This window comes from Zingiber officinale, chromosome 11B, assembly GCF_018446385.1.
Source record: "Zingiber officinale cultivar Zhangliang chromosome 11B, Zo_v1.1, whole genome shotgun sequence".
Lineage (NCBI taxonomy): Eukaryota > Viridiplantae > Streptophyta > Magnoliopsida > Zingiberales > Zingiberaceae > Zingiber > Zingiber officinale.
In genome coordinates, this window is record NC_056007.1 from 2,959,273 (window position 1) to 2,979,975 (window position 20,703).

General features: G+C 37.3%; 2 protein-coding genes across 8 annotated transcripts; one reads left to right on the plus strand and one right to left on the minus strand.

Moving 5' to 3' along the window:
* The first annotated feature begins 1,048 nt into the window (after positions 1–1,048).
* Positions 1,049–3,577, plus strand: LOC122034615. The gene is made up of 2 exons (XM_042593929.1): positions 1,049–2,953; positions 3,015–3,577. The coding sequence occupies exons 1-2, from the start codon at positions 1,088–1,090 to the stop codon at positions 3,441–3,443; spliced, it is 2,295 nt and encodes a 764-aa protein (XP_042449863.1). The 5' UTR covers positions 1,049–1,087; the 3' UTR covers positions 3,444–3,577.
* A 6,546-nt stretch (positions 3,578–10,123) lies between these two features.
* LOC122033670 (actin-related protein 8-like) lies at positions 10,124–19,289 on the minus strand. Of its 7 annotated transcripts, none has more exons than XM_042592759.1 (13): positions 18,836–19,286; positions 17,482–17,567; positions 16,295–16,365; positions 15,879–15,946; positions 15,380–15,459; positions 14,310–14,407; positions 13,709–13,790; positions 12,632–12,774; positions 12,262–12,410; positions 11,688–11,821; positions 10,831–10,949; positions 10,430–10,503; positions 10,124–10,333 (listed from the first exon to the last, which is right to left on the minus strand). In XM_042592759.1, the coding sequence occupies exons 1-13, from the start codon at positions 19,129–19,131 to the stop codon at positions 10,291–10,293; spliced, it is 1,443 nt and encodes a 480-aa protein (XP_042448693.1). In that variant the 5' UTR covers positions 19,132–19,286; the 3' UTR covers positions 10,124–10,290. The 7 variants fall into 7 exon arrangements, 6 of the variants coding, with proteins under 6 accessions (XP_042448693.1, XP_042448697.1, XP_042448696.1 ...); XM_042592763.1 differs by having other exon boundaries at positions 10,124–10,352; XM_042592762.1 differs by having other exon boundaries at positions 10,124–10,359.
* Between the last annotated feature and the right edge of the window lie 1,414 nt (positions 19,290–20,703).

Below are 20,703 nucleotides of genomic sequence, written 5' to 3' on the forward strand. Positions count from 1 at the left end.
ATCTGAAAAGAGACTGGAGGCAGTGTGAGGAAAAGCAATTTTCTTTCAAGAGACGTAATATTTTCTTAGGCAATTTCTCATAAGCATACCCATTGTTTCAGATTTTCTAAAAGGCACGCAATGTTGAGATTGCCATCTTTTATTCCGCTTTTACCCCTCCGCTAACTTTTCATTTCCATTTTTGTAAATATCCGAACCACATTTAAAAAAAAAATTAAAAAAAAAAAGTTTTTGTTGGTGGCCATGCATAAAGTAACGTGTAGCCATATGATTATCTTACCTTTTTATGTTTGAAACGCAATTGTTCCATCGCATGGATGCAGAAAGTAGTAGCCTGTCGTAGTCCCCTCGTTGATGGCAGGCACACATCTCATTTCTTACCCTCTTTCCTTTATTCATAAGAATGGAGACGTTCTTTGTATTGTTATTATTTTTTAAATATGATGATAAAAGATGAATATATTCGTTCTTAATATTTTTATTAATTCAAAATTATATTATTATTATAGTAAAAAAAGATGAATATATTCTTTCCCAGCGCCCCCGTCAACTCGTCCCAAGGTCAATACGGAGGAGGTAAATCACGGGTGACTACTAGCCTTTGGAATAGTGACTAGCACATAAGAAAGATATTTACCTCAGTTTTGTCGAAATTCAAATCTCAGACCTCATTATGCAATACTTCATGCACTAACCACTAGATCCATCCAAAGAGATCAAAATTATATTATCAAGTTTTTTAAGACGATATTATTTTTAAAAAGATACCTATATAGAGAAATACACGATCTATTTTAGCAGATAGATTCATGTTGACGATAGAACTGGTAAATCCTAATCTGCATGTGTCGTAAAAACTGAATAAGAACTCAAAATAGAAAATAAACATGGATCTTATTTCAATAAAAACATGGCATAGCATAATAAAAATATAAATAGGAACGTAATTGAAAAATCATCCTTGTCCGATCTTCCAAGGAAATTATAGGGACAACACCTCAACCTTCGTAGATAATAATAGATCAGACTAAAAGATTCTACCAACTTAATTATCTATCTATCTATCTCCTTGAGCTAGATAGACTCGATGATTCTTCGCAAGAAGAGCTCTGTCGCTGATAAAAGCAGCGCTGAGGCGACGATGTTTGCGAACGAGCAATCAGTAGAAGATCCACAAGACCGGAGGCCGCACCATGTCCAAATTCCAATACGACACGGCAGCATCTTGGACTTCGCAAGGCACTCTCTCTTCGCGCCTCATCCGGCACCGAGCGATTCAAATCCAACCCCGGCAGAGTGGAAGAGCAGCATAATCCACACTCCTCCTGAAAAGCAGCTAACGCTCTTGGCGTTCCGCCTTGCGATACTAGAGAAGTCCGCCACTGGACTCGGGGCGTTGGCGTTCATCTGGGCCACGACTGTTGTTCTTAGTGGCTTCTTGGACGATCTCCGGCCGAACGACTACGCTTTTGTGACGGTAATTCTCGTCATCGAAGGCATCCGAATTTTCAGCCGCAGCCATGAGCTCGAGTGGCAGCAGCTCCCTGCACACCCTCTCAGTAACAGTGGAAGACTCCAGCTGCAAGGCGATGTTTGTTGGATAGTCGCATCGAAATTCATAAGCAGAGCACTCTCCTGCCTTCAACTCTTGTCCGCCGTTACCTGTGTGACGCTCTCCTTGATGCGCCTTATCGATCAGGATTACGGCGCAGAAGTAGAAAGTAAAAGGAACGCGAGTATCTCGTTAAATCTCTTCTTTGGACTAGCACTCGGTGAAGCTCTCATCTTTTTGGTGGAGAGAAGCTACTGGGCGTGGAGGATCTACTGGTGTCGTCTTCTAGAGAATGTTAGTCGAGAGTACAAGCTCGGGCCGATGGGAATCGCTCCGATTAGGCGATTCTTTTACGAGATTTACACCAAGTGCGTTAATGACAGCGTCTTCGACGGCTTCAAGATGAACTTGGTGAGCTTCGCTGAGGATTTGCTGGACTCTGAATTCCACGAAGAACGACTTATGGGGCTGCAAGTCCTACGGAAGTTGGTGGGCAATGCCCGTTTTGTCTTCGGCACGCTGAGAAAAATTGGGTCTTCGACGTCGACGATGGAGAGGCTGATCGAGATGCTGAATTGGAAGAACCCGGGAGAAGAAGAGATCCGGCTGTGCGCGGCGGAGATTATGTCAGAGCTTGCGGGAAGGAGGAGAAACGTGCTTCGAGTCGCTGCGATTCCTGGAGCAATGGAGTCATTGTCGTCGTTGCTCCACAGTGGCAGCACCTCTGATCAGATTAATCCTCATGAGCTCAACCTGCTGGGCTTGCTCATCTTCAAGAAGCTCTCCACTGACCATGACAACTGTTGTAAGATAGGAAGCACCAGAGGCCTTCTCTCCAAGATCATAGGCCTGACTGGTTCAAGCAGAGACAGAGACACACCGACGGCACAGAGCAGAATAGTTAAACGATCATTGCAACTGGTGAAGATGTTGGTCGAGACTGACGGAGAGGTCGGCAAAATGCTCCGGCAGGAGATATCGAAAATAGTGTTCACGGTGAGCAACATAAGGGAGATGATAAAGAATGGAGATATCCAGATGCAAAAGTTGGGAATTGAGATACTAAAAAGCTTGAGTATGGATGAGCATGCTAAGGAGGAGATTGGTAACACAGGTGGTGTTATCAAGCTGCTCGTGTCGATCTTTTTCATGCCTAGATTCAGTGATGATGAGAATTATGTATGCAATCAGGCAGGAGAGACCCTGGCGATGTTGGCATTGGAAAGCAGCAACAATTGTGATCGTATATTGAAGAAACCAGAGGTATTGAAGAAGCTCATCGGCGTGCTAACCGATCCCGTTCTCCGAATCAATGCTTCGAGGATTTTGCGCAATTTGTGTGCTTATACTAGAATGGAATGCTATGATGATCTCGGCCAAGTTGCTGCCGCCATGCCCACTGTGAGATTCATGCTCTGTTAATTGATTTTTTTTAGATATTTAAACTTTCTTGCTCGAACAGGTACTGAAGGCCATCTTGAAGGAAAAAGAGAAACTATTGGAAGCATCTGTTGGTCTGGTCACACAGCTCTGCAAATTCACAAATGCTGATGAGTTTGCTCGAGCACTGGAGCAAGCTGAAATTCAAGAGATTGAGCTCGTTGAGAAGCTGGTAGAAATACTGAAGGAGTACGAATATCCAGATATCAAGGTCCCCAGAATAAGGAGGTTTGTGATTGAACAAGCCATTTGGATGATGAACTCCGACAGCAATAGTGTTGGATTATTCGAGAAATTTGGAATGGAGAGACTGCTGGAGTCGGTGGAGGAGACGACGTCGGAGCTTGAATGCTTCCATATCTTTTCCGGCAGTGTTGGACTTAGCCGGCACAGAAAGACCATGCCTTATCTTGTAGAGACAGCCTCAAATATAATGAGTGCTGGAAACTGATCAAACAAATAGTACTCCTGTTGTGTGGGTGTGTGTGTTTGTAAAATTCAATATTCGAAGTGGATCTTGACAAGATCTATAATGGATATGATGGTAGCAAAAAAACAAAGATTAAACTCGTTCCTATTTCATTCCAAAACTAAGGGCATCCCCTATGGAACTTCTTGAGCTCCTTTATTTTCCCTTTCCTGATGTGTCAACAAAAATTAAGGAGCTGGGTTTTGAGGTGGCGTTTAGTTCTCTCCTAGGAATCAGAATAAGAATGAGTATCATAGTATTGTAAAATAAGAATGGGTATGAGTTTGAGTATCAGTCTTAAAAATAATATTTGGTTAGTTGAATATTTTCAATCGAAATGAACCTAAATTTCTTTTTTGACCCTTAGAGAAAAATAAGAGAAAAAATATAAGGAAGAGAAAGTTGAATGTGAGAAACATATGATGAGAGAGAATGCTTGAGAGAAAAAGTGTGATGGAAAAAAAGTAATAGAGGGAAAGTGTGATAAGAGAAAATGAGGAGAGAAAGTGTGATAGGAGATATTAAGAAGAGAAAAAGTATGATGAGAGAAAAAGTGTGCTGAGAAATAAAGAGTGATGGAAAAAAATGATGAGAGAGAAAGTGTGATGAGAGAAACTAAGATATTGAGGAGAGAAAATATGATGAGAAAATGTGATGAGAAAGAAAGTGTGATGGGAAAAAATGAAGAGAATGAAAGTGTGATGAGAGAAAATGAGGAGAGAGTGTGTGATGGAAGAGAATGAAGAGAGAGAAAGTGTGATGAGAGGAAATGTGGAGAGAGAGTATGGTAAGAAAGATTGAGGAGAGAGAAAATATGATGAGAGAGAAAAATTGATAAAAATGAGGAAAGAATGAAGAGAGAGAAAATGATGTGAGAGGGAGAGTGATGAGAGAGAATACAGAGAAAAAATTGTAGAGAAAATGAAGAAAGAGGAAGTATGTTGAGAGAGAAAGTGTGATGGTAGAATGAGGAGAGAGAAAATATGATGAGAGAGAACAAGGAGAGAGAGTGCAATGAAAGAAAAATTGAACAAATATACTAAGGGTATTTTCGTCCAAAACTTAATTCTCATTCCTATTCCATCGAAATCCAAGGGAGGAGGTGGATTTTATCCATATTCAAGTTTTTTTTATTTTATTCCAAAATCTTGATTTCATTCCATCAGTCAAACATAAGGTTTAAAAATAAATTTATTCCCCATTCCTAAACCTCTAAACCAAACGCCACCTAAATCTCAAACCTTCTCTCCATGTTCTAATATTCTTCCAGCAAATCCATGTCATCCTTCAGCAGATATGATTTGCTCTATTAAGTTTTGCAACGAGCATCTCGGCCTTTCAAAAAAAAAAAAAAAAAAAAAAAAAAAACTTAAACAAAATTCTGATGTTCTTCCACACCTTTTTCCAAACTTCTTTCCTTTAACCACCTCCATTTAGGATATCTTATTGTAAATGCACGCTTTGAATAAAAAAACATGTTTTGTTTTTTTCTACTTCTAGCAAAGAGTTGAGTTTTTTTTTTCATCTATACTAATATCTGAATGAATAAAATTATGGACAAAAACTAAAAGAAAATCATTTATTTTTATTATCGTCCAAAGAATGTCTTTTTTTTTGTTGGACAAATATCAAAAGATTATCCATTCTATTTTTCATCTTAAAATACTTATATTCCAGTAATGGATTAGCAATTTTGATTAAAATTGTTATAACATATTGATGAGAGGTAAGTAAGGTCCAAGTAGCAAGCTCTTGAATCAATCAATAGGGTCTATGCAGGAAATTCCTTAACTTTGGTCAATTAGAATTCCGATCATCTAATACCTGTAGTATTAAGCTCGAGTGGATGATGCTACTCTAGCTCCCGAGTATTGTAACATTCCCGAGCTCGAGTGGGTGACATCCGAGATTGAGTGGCGCTCCCGAGTGCTCGAGCCAAGTGGGGATGATCCAGAGCACCATAGCGCCCGAGCACAATAACATCCTAAGCACCATAACACCCGAGCACAATAACATCCCGAGCACCATAGCACCCGAGCATAGTAATATCACGACATTGTAGCATTCCCGAGCCCGAGTGCGTTACATGTAACGTTCCCGAATGGCCAATTGAGTGGGATGACGCTTCGAAGCACTTAGCATTCCCAAATGCCCAAGCTCCCTAGCCCAAGTGGGTGATTGTCCTGAACATTGTAGCTACACTGGCTACAATGTTTTGTTCGCAGAGTAGCATGAAGGTGTCAGTTACAGAGCAAACATCCAGGGTTGGTGATATCAATGGATGACAGTTACAAATGCAATAAATGAGACATCAGTTACGAATGAGGAAGAGGCATTAGTTACAATTGTAAACGCTGAAATTACACGGCCGCTTGGAATAAAAGGCCACATGAAGAAAGGGATGTTGGTACAAGGGAAACACTTCTTCTTCTCCTTTTCTCTATATAAGGTGATGATGTCAACTAGAAAGGTAGGCTCAAGACTGGTAAGCTTAGTTGACAGTAAAATTATTGTTTCTACTAAGGTCTTCATACCTTTTCTCCCTTATCTTTTCCACTCTGACGTGAGCGTTGGAAGGGTAACACCAAGATGCACCTTATCCCCCTTCTAACCTCTGGTTGGTCTATGTCAGTCGGAAAGCAAAGTACTCGATTAGGTAGGTAAAGAGTTGGTTTGTCAGAATTTATTCATCTCATCTCCACTCAGCAAATACACTCAATCCACTACGAAACTAAACCAATTGAAGAAGACATATCCAATAGCAGCTAATTGTTGGTGTAGATTGCACTAATAATCAGGTTTTGATGTATGACAAATAGGTTAAAGTTAGATGTGTTGTTTGTCTAACCTCTTTACCAAGTATACAAGAGTTGATGAGTCTGAAGGACCTGACATCAGGCTGAAATCCAGCTAGGTCTGCGAGATCGGATAGTTGGTGTAAAGTTCAGATAGGTCAACGGGTCAACCTAAGATATGACAGAAAGTCGGGTTGGGTTCGCGGGACCTAACAGCCAGCAGAAGTCCAGTTGGGTCTATAAACCTAACAACTGACATGAAAACTTGGTGGATCAAGAGGCTAGTCAACCGACTACAAGTTGGTAAGTAAAGGTAAGTCACTCGAGAAGAGTGACTCAATGAGGACGCATCCTAGTTGAGAGACAATAGGCGTCAGTCCAGTTTAGGTCCATTTCAAATCCCTAAACTGAGACCTCAACTAGATCCTGATCTCAGAGGAGACAGGGTCTAATTACTACTCAATATTATTGTGCTAACATTTGTCTTGCAAGTTATTATTTGGTGTATTGGACTAACACGCTTTGCAAGGCAAGAAAAGCACCAAAAGTCTCGGGTGAACAGTACTTGAAGCGCCTTACAGGGGATGGAAAGGTGACATCAAGCAGTGGAAGGCGGCTTGACACTGTTCATGGAAGGTGTCTTCAGTGCATGGAAGGCACCTTCCAAGAGATAAATTTTCGACCTCGTCGTAGATAAGGCGCAGCGAAGTCGGGATAGAATTTTTCACATTGAAGGCGTCTTCAATGGCTATAGAAGGCGCCTTCTACACCCTTTATAAGGGGGACTCAACCAAGCTTCAAAGAACAACATCAATACAAGATTCTACGTGCCCATTTGAGGTTCTGATTACTGCGGCTTCCTGTCGTGACTCTACTACGACGCTGCTGCGCCCGACTACTACCAAGGAGTCAACCGACACCAAGCCTAAGCGAAGGTGTTGGGTAACGAATTTATAATTTGTGCACTTTACTACTTGCAAAAGGACAAGTATAGGGTGTTGCACTTGTTCCGTCTTTCGTGTACTTGATTCCCTTTTCTGAAGGTACCGAAAAAGGTATTTTAGTGAATTACCCATAGATAGGTCCATGAGGCCTAGGTCTTAGAGTAGGAGTCATCGCAGGCTCTGAATCAAGTAAACTGACTGTGTTTGCGTTGTTATTTGCTTGTTTTTTTATTTCTCTTTCTAACTTTCTTTCTCCGCTGTGTACTTTGCTTTTAGTTTTAACACGAAAAGATAAGTTTTTTCAAAACCACGTGATTCATCCCCCTCTCACGTGCGGATCGATCCAACGCTAATGTGGTCCAAGTCAATAGTAAACAATCCATTGAGAGTTTGTTAGTGCAATTGATCTCGGGTCAAAGTTAACCAAACTCGAGTTAATTTGAGTCTAATAGTTTCGATGTTTGAGTAATATCGTTTGTTGAGTAACATCAAGTAGGTCAAGATTGACTAGATACCTGATGAGCATGGTTAAGCAAATGATGTGTGTTTGAGTAACGAGTCAAATAGGTCAAGTTGATCGGATACTTGACAAGAAGAGAAAAGTCCAAGTGGGTCAAGGTTGACGGAACACTTGGTGATTAAAGATTGATAGAACACTTGCCATGTGAAAGAAAAATACAAGTGGGTCATGGTTGACTGGATATGGTTATCGAAAGTCTAACAGGGAGTTGGCAAAAGAGAAGATCAAGTGAGTCATGAAGGGTGAGGCACTTAGCATGAGATCTGAAATTCAAGTCAGTCAATATTGATAAGACACTTGGTGTGAGATGGAAAAAGTTATGGTAGGTTGAGGTCAACTGGATACTAGGCAATCACAAAGTCCCAACATGTCAAGATTGATCAGATGTTAGCAGCAAAAAGTCTCAATGGGTCAAGGATGACCAGATATTAATCAAAAGAAGTGCTAGTAAGTTAAAGTCAATCAAATACTAGGTGAGGCAAGAGTTTAGTCTTAAAAAGGCTAAAATAGAGGCAACAATCATTTGTCAAGAAGTAGCAATCGATTGCTTACCCTAAACCCCAAATTCGGGGTTTGAGGTGAGAAACAAGGATGGTTGGTTGAACTGTTGCTAATTGACTGGTGCAGTTGATTGGTGTAATCGTTAGGTTTTGGTGCAATCAATTAGTAGTAGTGTAGTAGAGAATAGAATGCTACGAAATCGATTGGCCAATTGGACTAAAAGTAACCAATCGATTGGTGAGTCTCACCAATCAATTGGTAAGGTAAAAATAGTCACTACAAGTTTAAACAGTCAGATCCAGCTGACAATCGACTGGTGAAGTCTATCAATCTATTGGTTGGCGTAAATTAGTCCGAATGTATAAGAGGGTTTCATGAAAATTTGAAGGTGTGAATTCTTGAAGATTTTGAGGCGTAGTGCTGATGCATTTTTGGTCAACAAGAGGTTATTCAAAACAGTAAGAAAGCATTCAAAGCAAGTTCTTCATTGTGAAGTCGTTTTCGTTTTCATTTGTATTTATATTTGCTTTTATTGTTATGTTCTTGTAAGAATAACGTTGTACGAAACTTCTCCGCCTCCGGAAGGTATTCAAAAAGGAGAAGTTCATAATGGAGAGTGATGCGGTGATAAGGGAGAGCTCACCTGCCATGGGTCAATTGACACGGTATCGATTAAAGTCAAGGCGGTTAACGCTGAGCTCACAATTATCCTGGTCGACAAAGGAGTGGCCGAGCGGACATCACCCGATCGATCGAGGCATCATGTGTCGATCGATAGTGAAACGAGCTGCTCGGACCACCCGTCCGACGCAAGGAATGATGCTATACAAGAAGAGACGAGAAAAACAAAAGGGAACCGCCATGTATCATTAAATATAAAGAAATCAAGGCAAAGAAGAACACTACACTTATCATTAATGCACAGAAGTCAAGACAAATAAGTCTTCCTCTGGCAATTAATATTATTAAATAAGGACCGATGAACGATCATAGAAAAAAGGAATAAAAAGGGACGTCAAGTATGAGGAAGGCAAGATTTTCTATTTTCTTAATTACTTCATTCTCTCTTCCTAATTTTGACTTGAGCGTCGGAGGACCAACACCAGAAACACCTCCCTTGGTTTTGGTTTGATTATTTCATTCTCTCTTCCTGATTTTCTATGAAAGGATGCCATGAGGACCACCGTCCTGCTGCTTGGCCGAGCGAATCAACCACTCGGTCAGGACTGCACTCTACCCACAATCAGGTCTCACTGCTTGGTCGAGCGAGTAGCCACTCGACCGAGAGTCCCCTGCTCTGTCAACTTCAATTGTCATTCCGTGCGATGTCTGTGTAGTAACCTGCATTCTTCCATTCGGACAAAATGATCTAGTCTCCCTCATCGTCTCGATAATATGACTTTAACGTTTGACTATAGTATTCTCCCGAGTCAAAAGAATTATCCGCTCGAAATTACCCTCTACTAATTGAACCCTACATGTCCCGACTAGCCATTACATTTATCCTCTATTCCGCTCTGACACTCGGACGTTGATGGTCTTGACTTTGACCTCCATCCTGACAATTGACCCCATACTAAATAAACCTCCTTCTATCACTGCATCATCATATATATATATATATATACTCATTACCATTCTATGAGCATCAAATATATATATTTTTTATATATAACAAACAAGATTTCTTATTATTACTATTATATAATGAAATATTTCTACACTAACAATTTGAGTATTTATCAAAATATAATTTCACTAACAATTATTTAATCCAATAAAAGAACAAGATTAAAAAAATCTATAATCCATAAAACATTGTTAAATTATTTTGGAAAAAAGGTAAAAATATTCAAAGGCAAATGAAAAAAAAATCCATATAGTTTAAAAAGGAACAATCGAAAAAAAAACTAATCATTTTTTTTTCACAACTATGCAAATTTATAGTTCATAACCACCCTACATTGTTGATTTATTTATTTACAAGAATATGACAGATTTTCCTGATTGGTAGGGCGTTTTATATTTGGCCATCCCTTGAGCGATAACAATATTCAAAGGATCAGATATTAAAACATCATGAAGAAGTCAAGCGGCATTTGCTCCACCGTGCTGCATCAACGAGGGGCATCTAAGCACTGCCCCGGTAATATATAAAAAAAAAAACACCTGTATTTTAATAAGTGAAAACAAAAATAAAAGTATCACCATATCATGTTGCGTCGCATCATCTGCCGATATTGTTTCTTCGTAATACACCATGAATCCATGAAGGTGCTCATCTGCATCGAAGCAGTGCAACACACTTGAGTCGATAAATTAGTAGAAAGGAGCTTAGTGCAATGGCTTAAGCTACAAGAGGATTGTCAATATCGGATAAAACTCAATAACACGACACAACATCAACAGCGCAATTTAATATTTTTTTATGTTGCATAATATTTTAGGAAGTTCAATTAATATTAGATCTAGATTGTCTAATCTCAACAATATGCTACCACCTTGTGACGAGAGGTTGTCCTAAACAAATAGCACTATGTTCTTAGTCTCCTAAAAAAATAGAAAATTAAAATTGCAATAGAAAGAGAGAGATGTTTAATGTAACTTACACTGCTGACGATCTTTGCACCGTGCCAGGCAGAATCAGCACCACATGGAGGAGGAATAACCTCTATACCATTAGACATTGAGGCAGGGAGAATCTTGCACAGTTCTTTCTCAAGTCTCTCTGAGATTATTCATTTCATGAGACGAGAAGAATTTAAGGTTATTAGATGCATAAATCATCAAGTAGATATGCGCTAACTATTTAATATGTGAATGTTGTCCAGCCATGGAGCTCTATGAAACATGAGATCAGATGTCATTAATCAATTAAATCAATTTCATTAAATTAACTCTGGGTCAATTTATGGAGATGAGAGGAGCAAAGGGATCCTCGATTGGGTGTTTACCTAGCAGAAAGTGGCACCATTTTGATGCACAGAACTCGTAAAACCAGAGGCAGAGGTAGGTTGACATGGAGAGACAGGAAGAAGGGAAAAAAAAAAGAAGGTAAAGTGAGTTGTATACCCTTGTTCTCTCTTTAGTGACCTAATAACACTCCTGAACTAAGTGCATTTTGGTCTATTAATTATCTTTCTATCCACATCTATTCACCACTCTCTTTGCACAAAATAAAGCTGGAGGAGACCAAGCCCTCCCTACTTCAGTCTTCTCCACCTGTAGTAAACATAGCCACAAAGCCAGAAGTGACTTTTTCTTGTTCTTGGTCTCCCTCTACCTTTACATCTACTCTAACCATTTTCACTCTTCTAACTGCAAAAAATTATTGGCTGCCCTTAAACTTGTTTATAGCATCTAGACATATTTTCATTCGTTTTGTCTCTGTTGTACTACACATAATTGAAAGAAACAAAAAAAAAAGAGAGAGACAAGAATTAGCATGAAATCTGGACGAGAATACCTGACAGTCCAGGTAAACAAGAAGTTCCACCCGCCAAAACCACAGTTTTAAACCATCTATTATCAGGGGTGGCTTCAGCAGCCAAGCAATGATCCATGCAGAGAGCCACAGCTCGATGCAAACCCAGTGTGCGCCTGTAGTCATGAGAGAGCACATAGTTGTGTGACTAAGAGTACTTTTTGGTCTTACTTGCTTTTGATATGAAAAGAAAAATGAAAATAACATGAAACCAATAGAAGGTAGAGAAAGAAAAAATACACCAGCAACATTGTCAAATTTTTGTTTTTGATTTTGATTGAAACAAACATGTGTTAATTGTAAAATTAATCTACATCGAGCTTATAACGGCACATCAATCCTGCAATTCTAGGTCCATAACTTGTTTCCAATTAAAATTCATGCTTTATTCCATTTCTTTTTCAATGTAGTGTAAAGCTATAAATGGATAGGCTTCCTAATGTGACACAATTGTCTTCGTACAATTCTCTGATTTAAGTTACCAGAACTTTCAGTAAGAACAATAACCACATATTTAATTTGTCACATTAAAAGATGATGAAAACAAAAAACTTACAGCCCACCAATAAGTGGTTGGAAAAGGATTTCCCCAGTCTTAAACCGCTCTTTTGATAGAGTGAACCAACCCTCACCAACAACCTCACATGAAGCTTCAGTATCTTTTTGTAGCTCTGCCTCATAGTCAGCAGCCACGTAGCACAGTTTCTGGGCATAATAAATCATTTCAGAGCACATATAATTAAGGTTGGCATATATCTAAAAAATTTTACACACATGATGGATCTTAATATGTATCCTATTCCTTAATAGCTGAAAAAATAGAATTATTTGAAGAATGTTTGCGTCAATAATTTGCTAAAACTACAATTGATCCAGTAAACTATGAGGAAGAAAACATTAAATGATCTGATAATAGAGATTCGTACCTCCTTGATGGTTCTAACAGTGTATAGAGACTCAAAATTTATGTTTCTTTGCTGCATTAATTCTCTGAGAAATGCAGTGAGCTTTAGAGCACCTTGTCCCACTATTTCAATGCCGATATCATGCCTAACAATACCTTCGAAAACTGTGAAAATAAAAACCTGTATGTTAGAAAACTATATGGAGACATAAGGAACCTCTTTCAACATGCCAATTGTGCAACATAAGTCCATATTAAATATAACTATATGAAATAGGTCTAATAATATGATAGAATATATCATCACCCAATATGAACACCAAAAAAAAATGAGAGCGACCATGTCAATTACGAACCACTCAGACTCGGGAGACGAAACAAGACCTTTCACTGGATAAAGAGCAACTGCAGCTGTTCTCATTCATGGGTAAAGTATAATTTCATTGGAGCTATAGGCATCTCTTGGAAGGAGATTTAATGGTTATCTTTCTGAGTTCGGATTGGATGAATTCTGTAGTGTATGAATCCTCCGCAACAGTTGGCTTCCGTCATGACTCTGATAAAGTTCTTGATGGTATTTTAGTCCTTTCTGTTTTCTCACTTCTGAACCTTCACTCATAAGGGGATGGGGACCAGCTTGAATATGACAACCACATGCTGGCATGAGTCTTAATAAGTGGCATTAACCTTTCACACAGTGCAATGAAGTTACTGGACATAATTAATATCCAAATGGTCAATAGTAACAAGGATCTGAATAAAACCATAATCATTAGCAAGCTTTAACATTTTACAAAAAAAAAATATGCTTTCCTAATTTTCCTTAAGATTCTTCAAAGAGATTCACATCTACCACTTGTGCAAGCCTAAAATGAGTTGTATTACAGAAGTATCACAAGTTACATGTTAGTGATATTCAAATACCACAGATTTCTAATATGAATGTGTACTTGATCACTCCTTTTTCAAGAATATATCATGCTATGGGTCCAAATGTTATGACAAATATCTGAGATGTGCAATTTATCTAGAAAGCGAATTCAAACTGACTTTAAAGAGAAACTGATAGACATATACTAACAACACAAGCAGAACTTACTTGGGACTACTGAAGTAACATGGAAGCCAATGTTGACAACAATTCCAGAAGTTCGTCTTGCAGCAAATAAAGCCAACACTGCCTGAAAATTAATACCAGATAACAAGACACAGTCGTATTCTCGACTGAGAATCAAGATTTATAAGCATTCCGTTCAAATGAAACCATTTAAGAATACATATACAGGCACATAATGGCTAAGCTCTAAAATTGCAGACAATAGCTCCTCTTAGAGGATTAACATAAAAGAGGAACATTGAGTTGCAAAGCATAACGTCAAATAGATAACAATCAAAGAGAAGGATTGAGTTTAGAAAAGAAAAATGTCAATCACCTACATAAAAAAGAATCATCTTTTTAGAGACCAACAAGCCACAAAATTGTACATATGAAGGTGTCCAACAAGAACATACAGATTTCCAAGGTACACCAAATTTATGCATGAACAAACTAAATTATATACATGTATTGTAAACCAAGAGAAGAACAAGCATGGTAGAAAAATTTTGATATATTAGCCATATGCTATCAAGTTCAGGTCAAAATACATATGCCAAAGTTAAGCTCAGATAATCAACCAACAAAAGAATAAAATTCACACCTGATCAATTGCACAAATAGCAGGAACATTCATCTCAAAAAGAACCGAGTAGATTGCTTCTTTTAATTGCTTTCTAGATGCCCTAGCGGATTCAGTATCTGAACAGAACAAACCAAAAGTTAGCTAAACTATTAACTGCAAATATTTTGATAATCGTCAAACATGCAAATAAAGCAACTTCTCACCTAATTCCTATCATACAAACATGGAAAGACGGAGTAGATCAAAGAAAATAATTTTGAGTTACACAACCAATGAAGAAAATCAATGTTAAATCAATTAGGCCATACTGATGCTGCCAATGGAGCTGACGGTGTCCTATAGTTGTAGGTATGCACTAAGGTAACACCAAGCTTATCTTTTTCACATTGATACTAAATGAACTAACCAATCGTACTCAAGATAAAGTTCCTTGTTGTGCGTTATTTGTAAATAATATTGTGTTATTTGTCAATAAGACTATAGTACGACCAGTAATACTCTAGGGATCTAAGTGTTGGATTGTTAAGAAACATGTAAAAAAAAATAATCTAGCTGAGAAAACTAAGATGGATGTGAGGAGTTTACCAACAAAAATTAGATTAAAAAAATACTAATATTTGAGAACAATTAGGTATAACTCATAGGTTGAGATGATGTTTAAGATGATCAATAAATTTTACTGCTAGAAGAGTTGCAACTACTAGAAGATAAGGAGTAGACGTAGACCAAACTATTGGTTAATGCAATAAAACATAGTTTAATTAATTAGAACATTATCAGTGATATTCACTTAGTTGGATGTCAATTGACAGATAAGATTCATATATATCCCTAATAATAGCTGGAAGAAACACAGCTTATTGTGATGATATAACTACTAGTTGTAACAAGCATGTTTTAAAATTAAATTGTTCATCAATTTGAAGCAATTAGAACATGATAAATATCTAGGAATGAAATTATCAAAAGTTAGTTGTATAAGGCTAAGAAGGCAACTCCATGAAAAAAAAAAGTCAGAAATTTTGATCAAAGCACAAACACCACCCAATATGAGATATATGAGATAAAACATTCTTTCTTTCATTAACTCGTGCAGATGTGCTGACCATCAACATAGCATATAGGAAGGGAGACAACAACTGGTTGGGATGATGTCTTCACTTGCATTCTGCAGTACAATAAAAACTTTTACAAGCAGTGGAAATTACAGAACTATACACAGCTAATGAATTCAATACTCAAGTTCACTGTTTTGAAGCTATGCTACATCCCCATAATTGCAATACAAAGATGAAAGCCTAGAAACCACAAGGAAACTGGCTAGCCAGTCAATGAATTATACTCTATATAACACTTTCCACTACTACATGATCCATTGTACGCAGCCTTACCCTGCTTTTTGCAAGAGGCTATTTCCAGGATTCGAACTCGTGACTTTTTGGTCACAAAGCAACAACTTGACTATTGTGCCAAGGCTCCCCTTCAATTTATTCTAGAACAATATTTTATAATAATTAACTTTAGCCTGCAGCTCAATATCTGAAGAACAAAGATACAGGTGATAAATAGTAAGTGAGAGGTGGACACCTGCTAAATATTGTGGTAAAAAAGTAGTGAAATCTTGCATGCATTGGAGACTCCAGATTGCCAAATTCCTACAATATAAAAGAAAACTATAAACACTAAGAAAAAAAAAAGGCAGCCCAGTGCACGAAGCTCCTGCCATGCGAGGTCATGGGGAAGGATCCATTATACGCAACCCTACCCTGCTTTTTTGCAAGAGGTTGTTTCCAGGATTCGAACCCGTGACCTTTTGGTCACAAAACAACAACTTTACCGTTGCGCCAAGGCTCCCCTTCATAAACACTAAGAAATACACAAAAGAAAATGTGCATTTATTTATTTTTCCAAATAAAACAAGTACAATGTTTACTTCACTAAAGATAACATGTCATTATATATTTTACTTGCTGGCAACTGTTGTCATGAATATAAATACTTACTAAGAATGTAGCACAACGTCCAGATGGAGAACAAGACTTGCTCCAACCATACTTGCAATAGCCAGAGCCGCCTTAAAAGGAAACAGATAGGTAAGTATAAATTCTAGAGCTTTTACCGTTGCAAACACTACCAGTCAGCTTATTGAAAAGATTCTAGAAAACCTAGTTAACTTTCACATTCACATTGATCAATTCAGACAAAATTCTTAATGTGATACCAACTATGTGTCCCACCTCTTCCTTTCCTCACACATGGAGTTTGGACCACAACTAAAATGATAAGTAGAATTGAAGAGGTAACACCAAGATTTTATCATTAGCATATTAATGAACATTATTATGTGTAATTATCTTGGTATTTCAATTTTCTATACCCATTTTATATGTGCAACTATCTTGTTACAGCAAATGAGGAGAGGAAGGAACAGAAATAAGAGGACATGTAAATTATAGAAACTTACAGCCATCAAAGACAGGTCAACAAATAGAGGCTAACAAATTAAATACAAAATCAAAGTTTCAAGATTTCTATTGGAAGTCCCTGATTGTTCATTTCAGTCTGGTTTGACCAGATTCAATCACATGAGAACTCCAAGCTAATGTTTATCAGTACTTGGTGGATATTTTGGTTCTCCAATGTAGACTCGATAGAAGTGGAAGTGTGGATTGATTTGTGAAGGAGCCCAGTCCATCTGGAAACAACATATTTTGCATAGGAAGAGAAAGGGGTTAGATAACAGTCTGGGCATGTGGGTCAGAAATAGAAAATCAGTATTGTAAATACTCTTCATTTAAGCAGATCATAGAGTATGATCCATTCATTGAATTTTCTCTTTTGCAGAGTGGCCATCAGCCATTTCAGCCAAGGGGAGCAGAGAACACCGAAAAAATAGCTAACCAGTTGCATCAAGAGAGGGAATTAGAAAACATGATGATAAACCAAGGAGGGGTGAGGCCATAGAAGAATGCTAAATACTAGACTCGTTATTGACTTGCCTTTAGAGCATCGTAAGAAATTCAAGAATGAACTGGAGAACCAACCATCAAGTCAATCATATCATCAGAGATGAAAGAGTAAACCAAATGGATTGCTATCGAGGTTTTTATTGCCAGGGAAGTTCAAAGTCTTCAATAAAACAAACTGAAACACACGAGCTATCTGCAAAAGTTAAAGGTTCCAGTCATACCATCGATAATAATAGAACGTGGAACCATTGCACGCTTTGAATAAATGTTCATAAATGACAACTGTGATGGAGGAACAAAGCATAACCTGCAATGTAGGGGGGAAAGGTATTAACACAAGCAATAGAAGAACACTTTTGGGGTGGACAACAACTACTTACTGTCTCCCATAATTTGACAAAATCATCCAACACAACATGGATGAAGTATCCTTTATAAAAAAAATTAATTAATCTAGCACAGCCTTTGCACCTTATTTTAAATTAGCCTGACGTTTAAATTTTTATAACTAGCACAACATTTTGCTTCAAATCTAGCACAACATGTGTGTTGGTGTGCATGATGCCATATCAACAAACATATTGGGTGTATCTCAAAAAATTTAGAAGTTTAAAAGTGGATTATTTAGATAATCAAATGTGCCATTGCATATTAAAATAACTCACTATAACTTCCAAATTCAATTTTTTGATGTGCATGCAATTTGTTTGCTAAGGATTCATATAGTCGACCCCACCTAGCGAGATAAGGCTTCGTTGTTGTTGTTGTTGTATGCAATTTGTTTGCTAACATGGTATACTTTCATGTCAGCACCTGTGATTATTTAAAATCAAAAGGCAGACACTTAAAAGAGTTAAAAACAGTGATATATTTGAAATTAAAAAAAAAAAAAGTATGTTGGGGGTGATATACAAATTTTTAAATATTGTGCTAGATTTGAATCGGTATATAAAGGTTGTGCAAGATTACCTAATTAATTTTTATAAGAAACACAAGTCACCTGAAGAGATTTATATTAAGTTTTACAGAGACGTTCAGATTTTACATAGAAAAAGAAAAGACATGTGCCGAGACCAAACTAGATAGAAAGGCATACTATTGTGTTCATGGAAACTTACAAAGACTACTTCACTTCACATCCATTGAGATAGGATTCACATGAGAGTGTAAAAGTGTACGGATACATGATTACATTCACATCTGAGAAGGATATAAACTTCCCATCCTACTGCTTCCATAACTCTACACCATATACGTATAGTGCACTAATACTTCACCTAGTTATGTAATTTTTTTGTGATGTTAAAAAGTAAACAACTGATATGAGTCGTCTCTCCATCTACATCAGTTGCCTGCTCAACGAAAGACCATGTTCAATAGAACATGTACAATTTAAATCTTTAATCAGATGAAAGAAAATGTTACGAGAATCTCTTATCATCTGACTCAGGACGTTCTGACTTTACTTCAACAATACCTTACTTCGACAACAAGACATAATTAGCCGTAGCCAAAGCAAGAAAGGAAATCACATAATCAAAACAATGAAAATTCAGATCTAACCACTGTACTTACTGCAAGTGGGTTTCGGCGAAGACCAAAGCATCCCACGGCTCCTTCTCGTTCATGATAAAGTAAACCCAGATAGCGTTGCCCGAGACCAGGGCTCTCCATGACTTGCACACGGAGCTGGTCCGCGCGGCATCCCGGGGTCCGAGCAGCAGGAGGATCTGCACGAAGACGTCGTTGGGGATGACGTTTAGATCTCCGAGGGGAGGGTGGTCTTCCGGGAGTTCCGAGTTATGGCGACTGGAGCTGGATCCGGAGCGATGGAGCACGGAGCCCAAGACCTTCCGCAGCACCACCGCCATTAAGGCCACGATCGGATCCCAAGCTAGGAATGATCGAGGAGGACGAAGAGGGAGGAGGCCGATCGAGGGTGGAGGGAATTCGAATTCGCCGTCGTCTCAAAGAGGAGGAGGCGAAGGCGGCAGCATCGAGATGGAATTGGGGATACGATTTGGGCCGCAGAGATGAGATAATAAATGATACTGGTCGGCGCGGCGAGGCACGTGGACGAGTTACGAGTTTTTAATTTTCGATCGTGCACTATCTGTTTTTTTTTTAAAAAAAAAATCATTTTATAAATATTTTAACATTTTTCAATACTGCCAATAAAGAATTATAAATTTATAATCACAATTTTTTTAAAAAAAATGATTTTCAGGAAAAAGAGATTGCTCCCTTCTCATTTGGAATGTAACAAACTTATTCTTTAATACAAAATTAATTCATAAATAAATTTAATTATAATTTTATCTGATATTTGTTTGTGGTTTTATTTATCTATCCAGACTTATTGTTGAATTAAAAGCATAAATTTGTCTCAATAACATTTTCAATAAACGAGTTTAATATGAAATTTTATTACATGGTTAAAAGTTAAAACTCCTTTATTTTTCTAATAAATAAATTTGTGCATGTTTATTTCAAGTTAATTTAAATTTTTAAATTTTAAAATAAAAAAAACAATTCTAAATACCTTAACATTTATTATTATTATTATTATTATTATTATTATTATTATTATTATATCCATTCGGATAAATTTAGTTTGAAATAAAAATATTATAAAAAATTGTCAATCTGGTCCGAACTCAGCCAAAAAATTTTAAATCCAAATTCAAATACTCGATCAACCAAATAACCCACCCGATCTAAAAAAATTTTCTTTATTTTCCTATCATTATTATTTTTATCTCAATATTTCATATTATTATATGAGCATTCTATTATTTAGATATACAAAATACAGTAATCTTTAAAATAAAATTTAATTTAATATAAAAACACTCCTAAATCCTAATTTCAAATTAGCGGTGACAATTTCTAACCCGATATAAAATCGTAATCGAACACGAAAACATTAAGTTAGAATCAGGTCTTATTGGATTCGGGTTGGGTTTGAGTCAACCTAATTGACACGATTAATAAATGAGTCAGGTTCGGGTCAATCTCAATGACCTGATTACAATCCGTGAATCCGTTTATAAATATTTTCAGATCGAATTTGGATTGAATACTAGTTAAATTTAGGTTTAAAAAAACATATTTTAATAAAATTGGTCTTTTCATGTTGGATTCGGATTAAAATGAATATTTTTTATAAATAGATCATTTCAGATCAGATCGGTTCGGATTGTTGGTCATTTCAAGTCAAGTTCGAATCAAAGACAAATAAACAGATTGAATTTGGGTTGAACAATTTGACCCAAAATATTAATCAAATTAAGTTGGGATTTTGATGTTCCAATTCGTCAATCCGCCAATCCGAATCTGCCAACCCGAACTCAACCCGAATTGTCACCCCTAATTCAAATTAACCGAAATTTAAATTAATCAAAACCCAACCTCAACCTAAATTAATACAAAAATCTCCAATC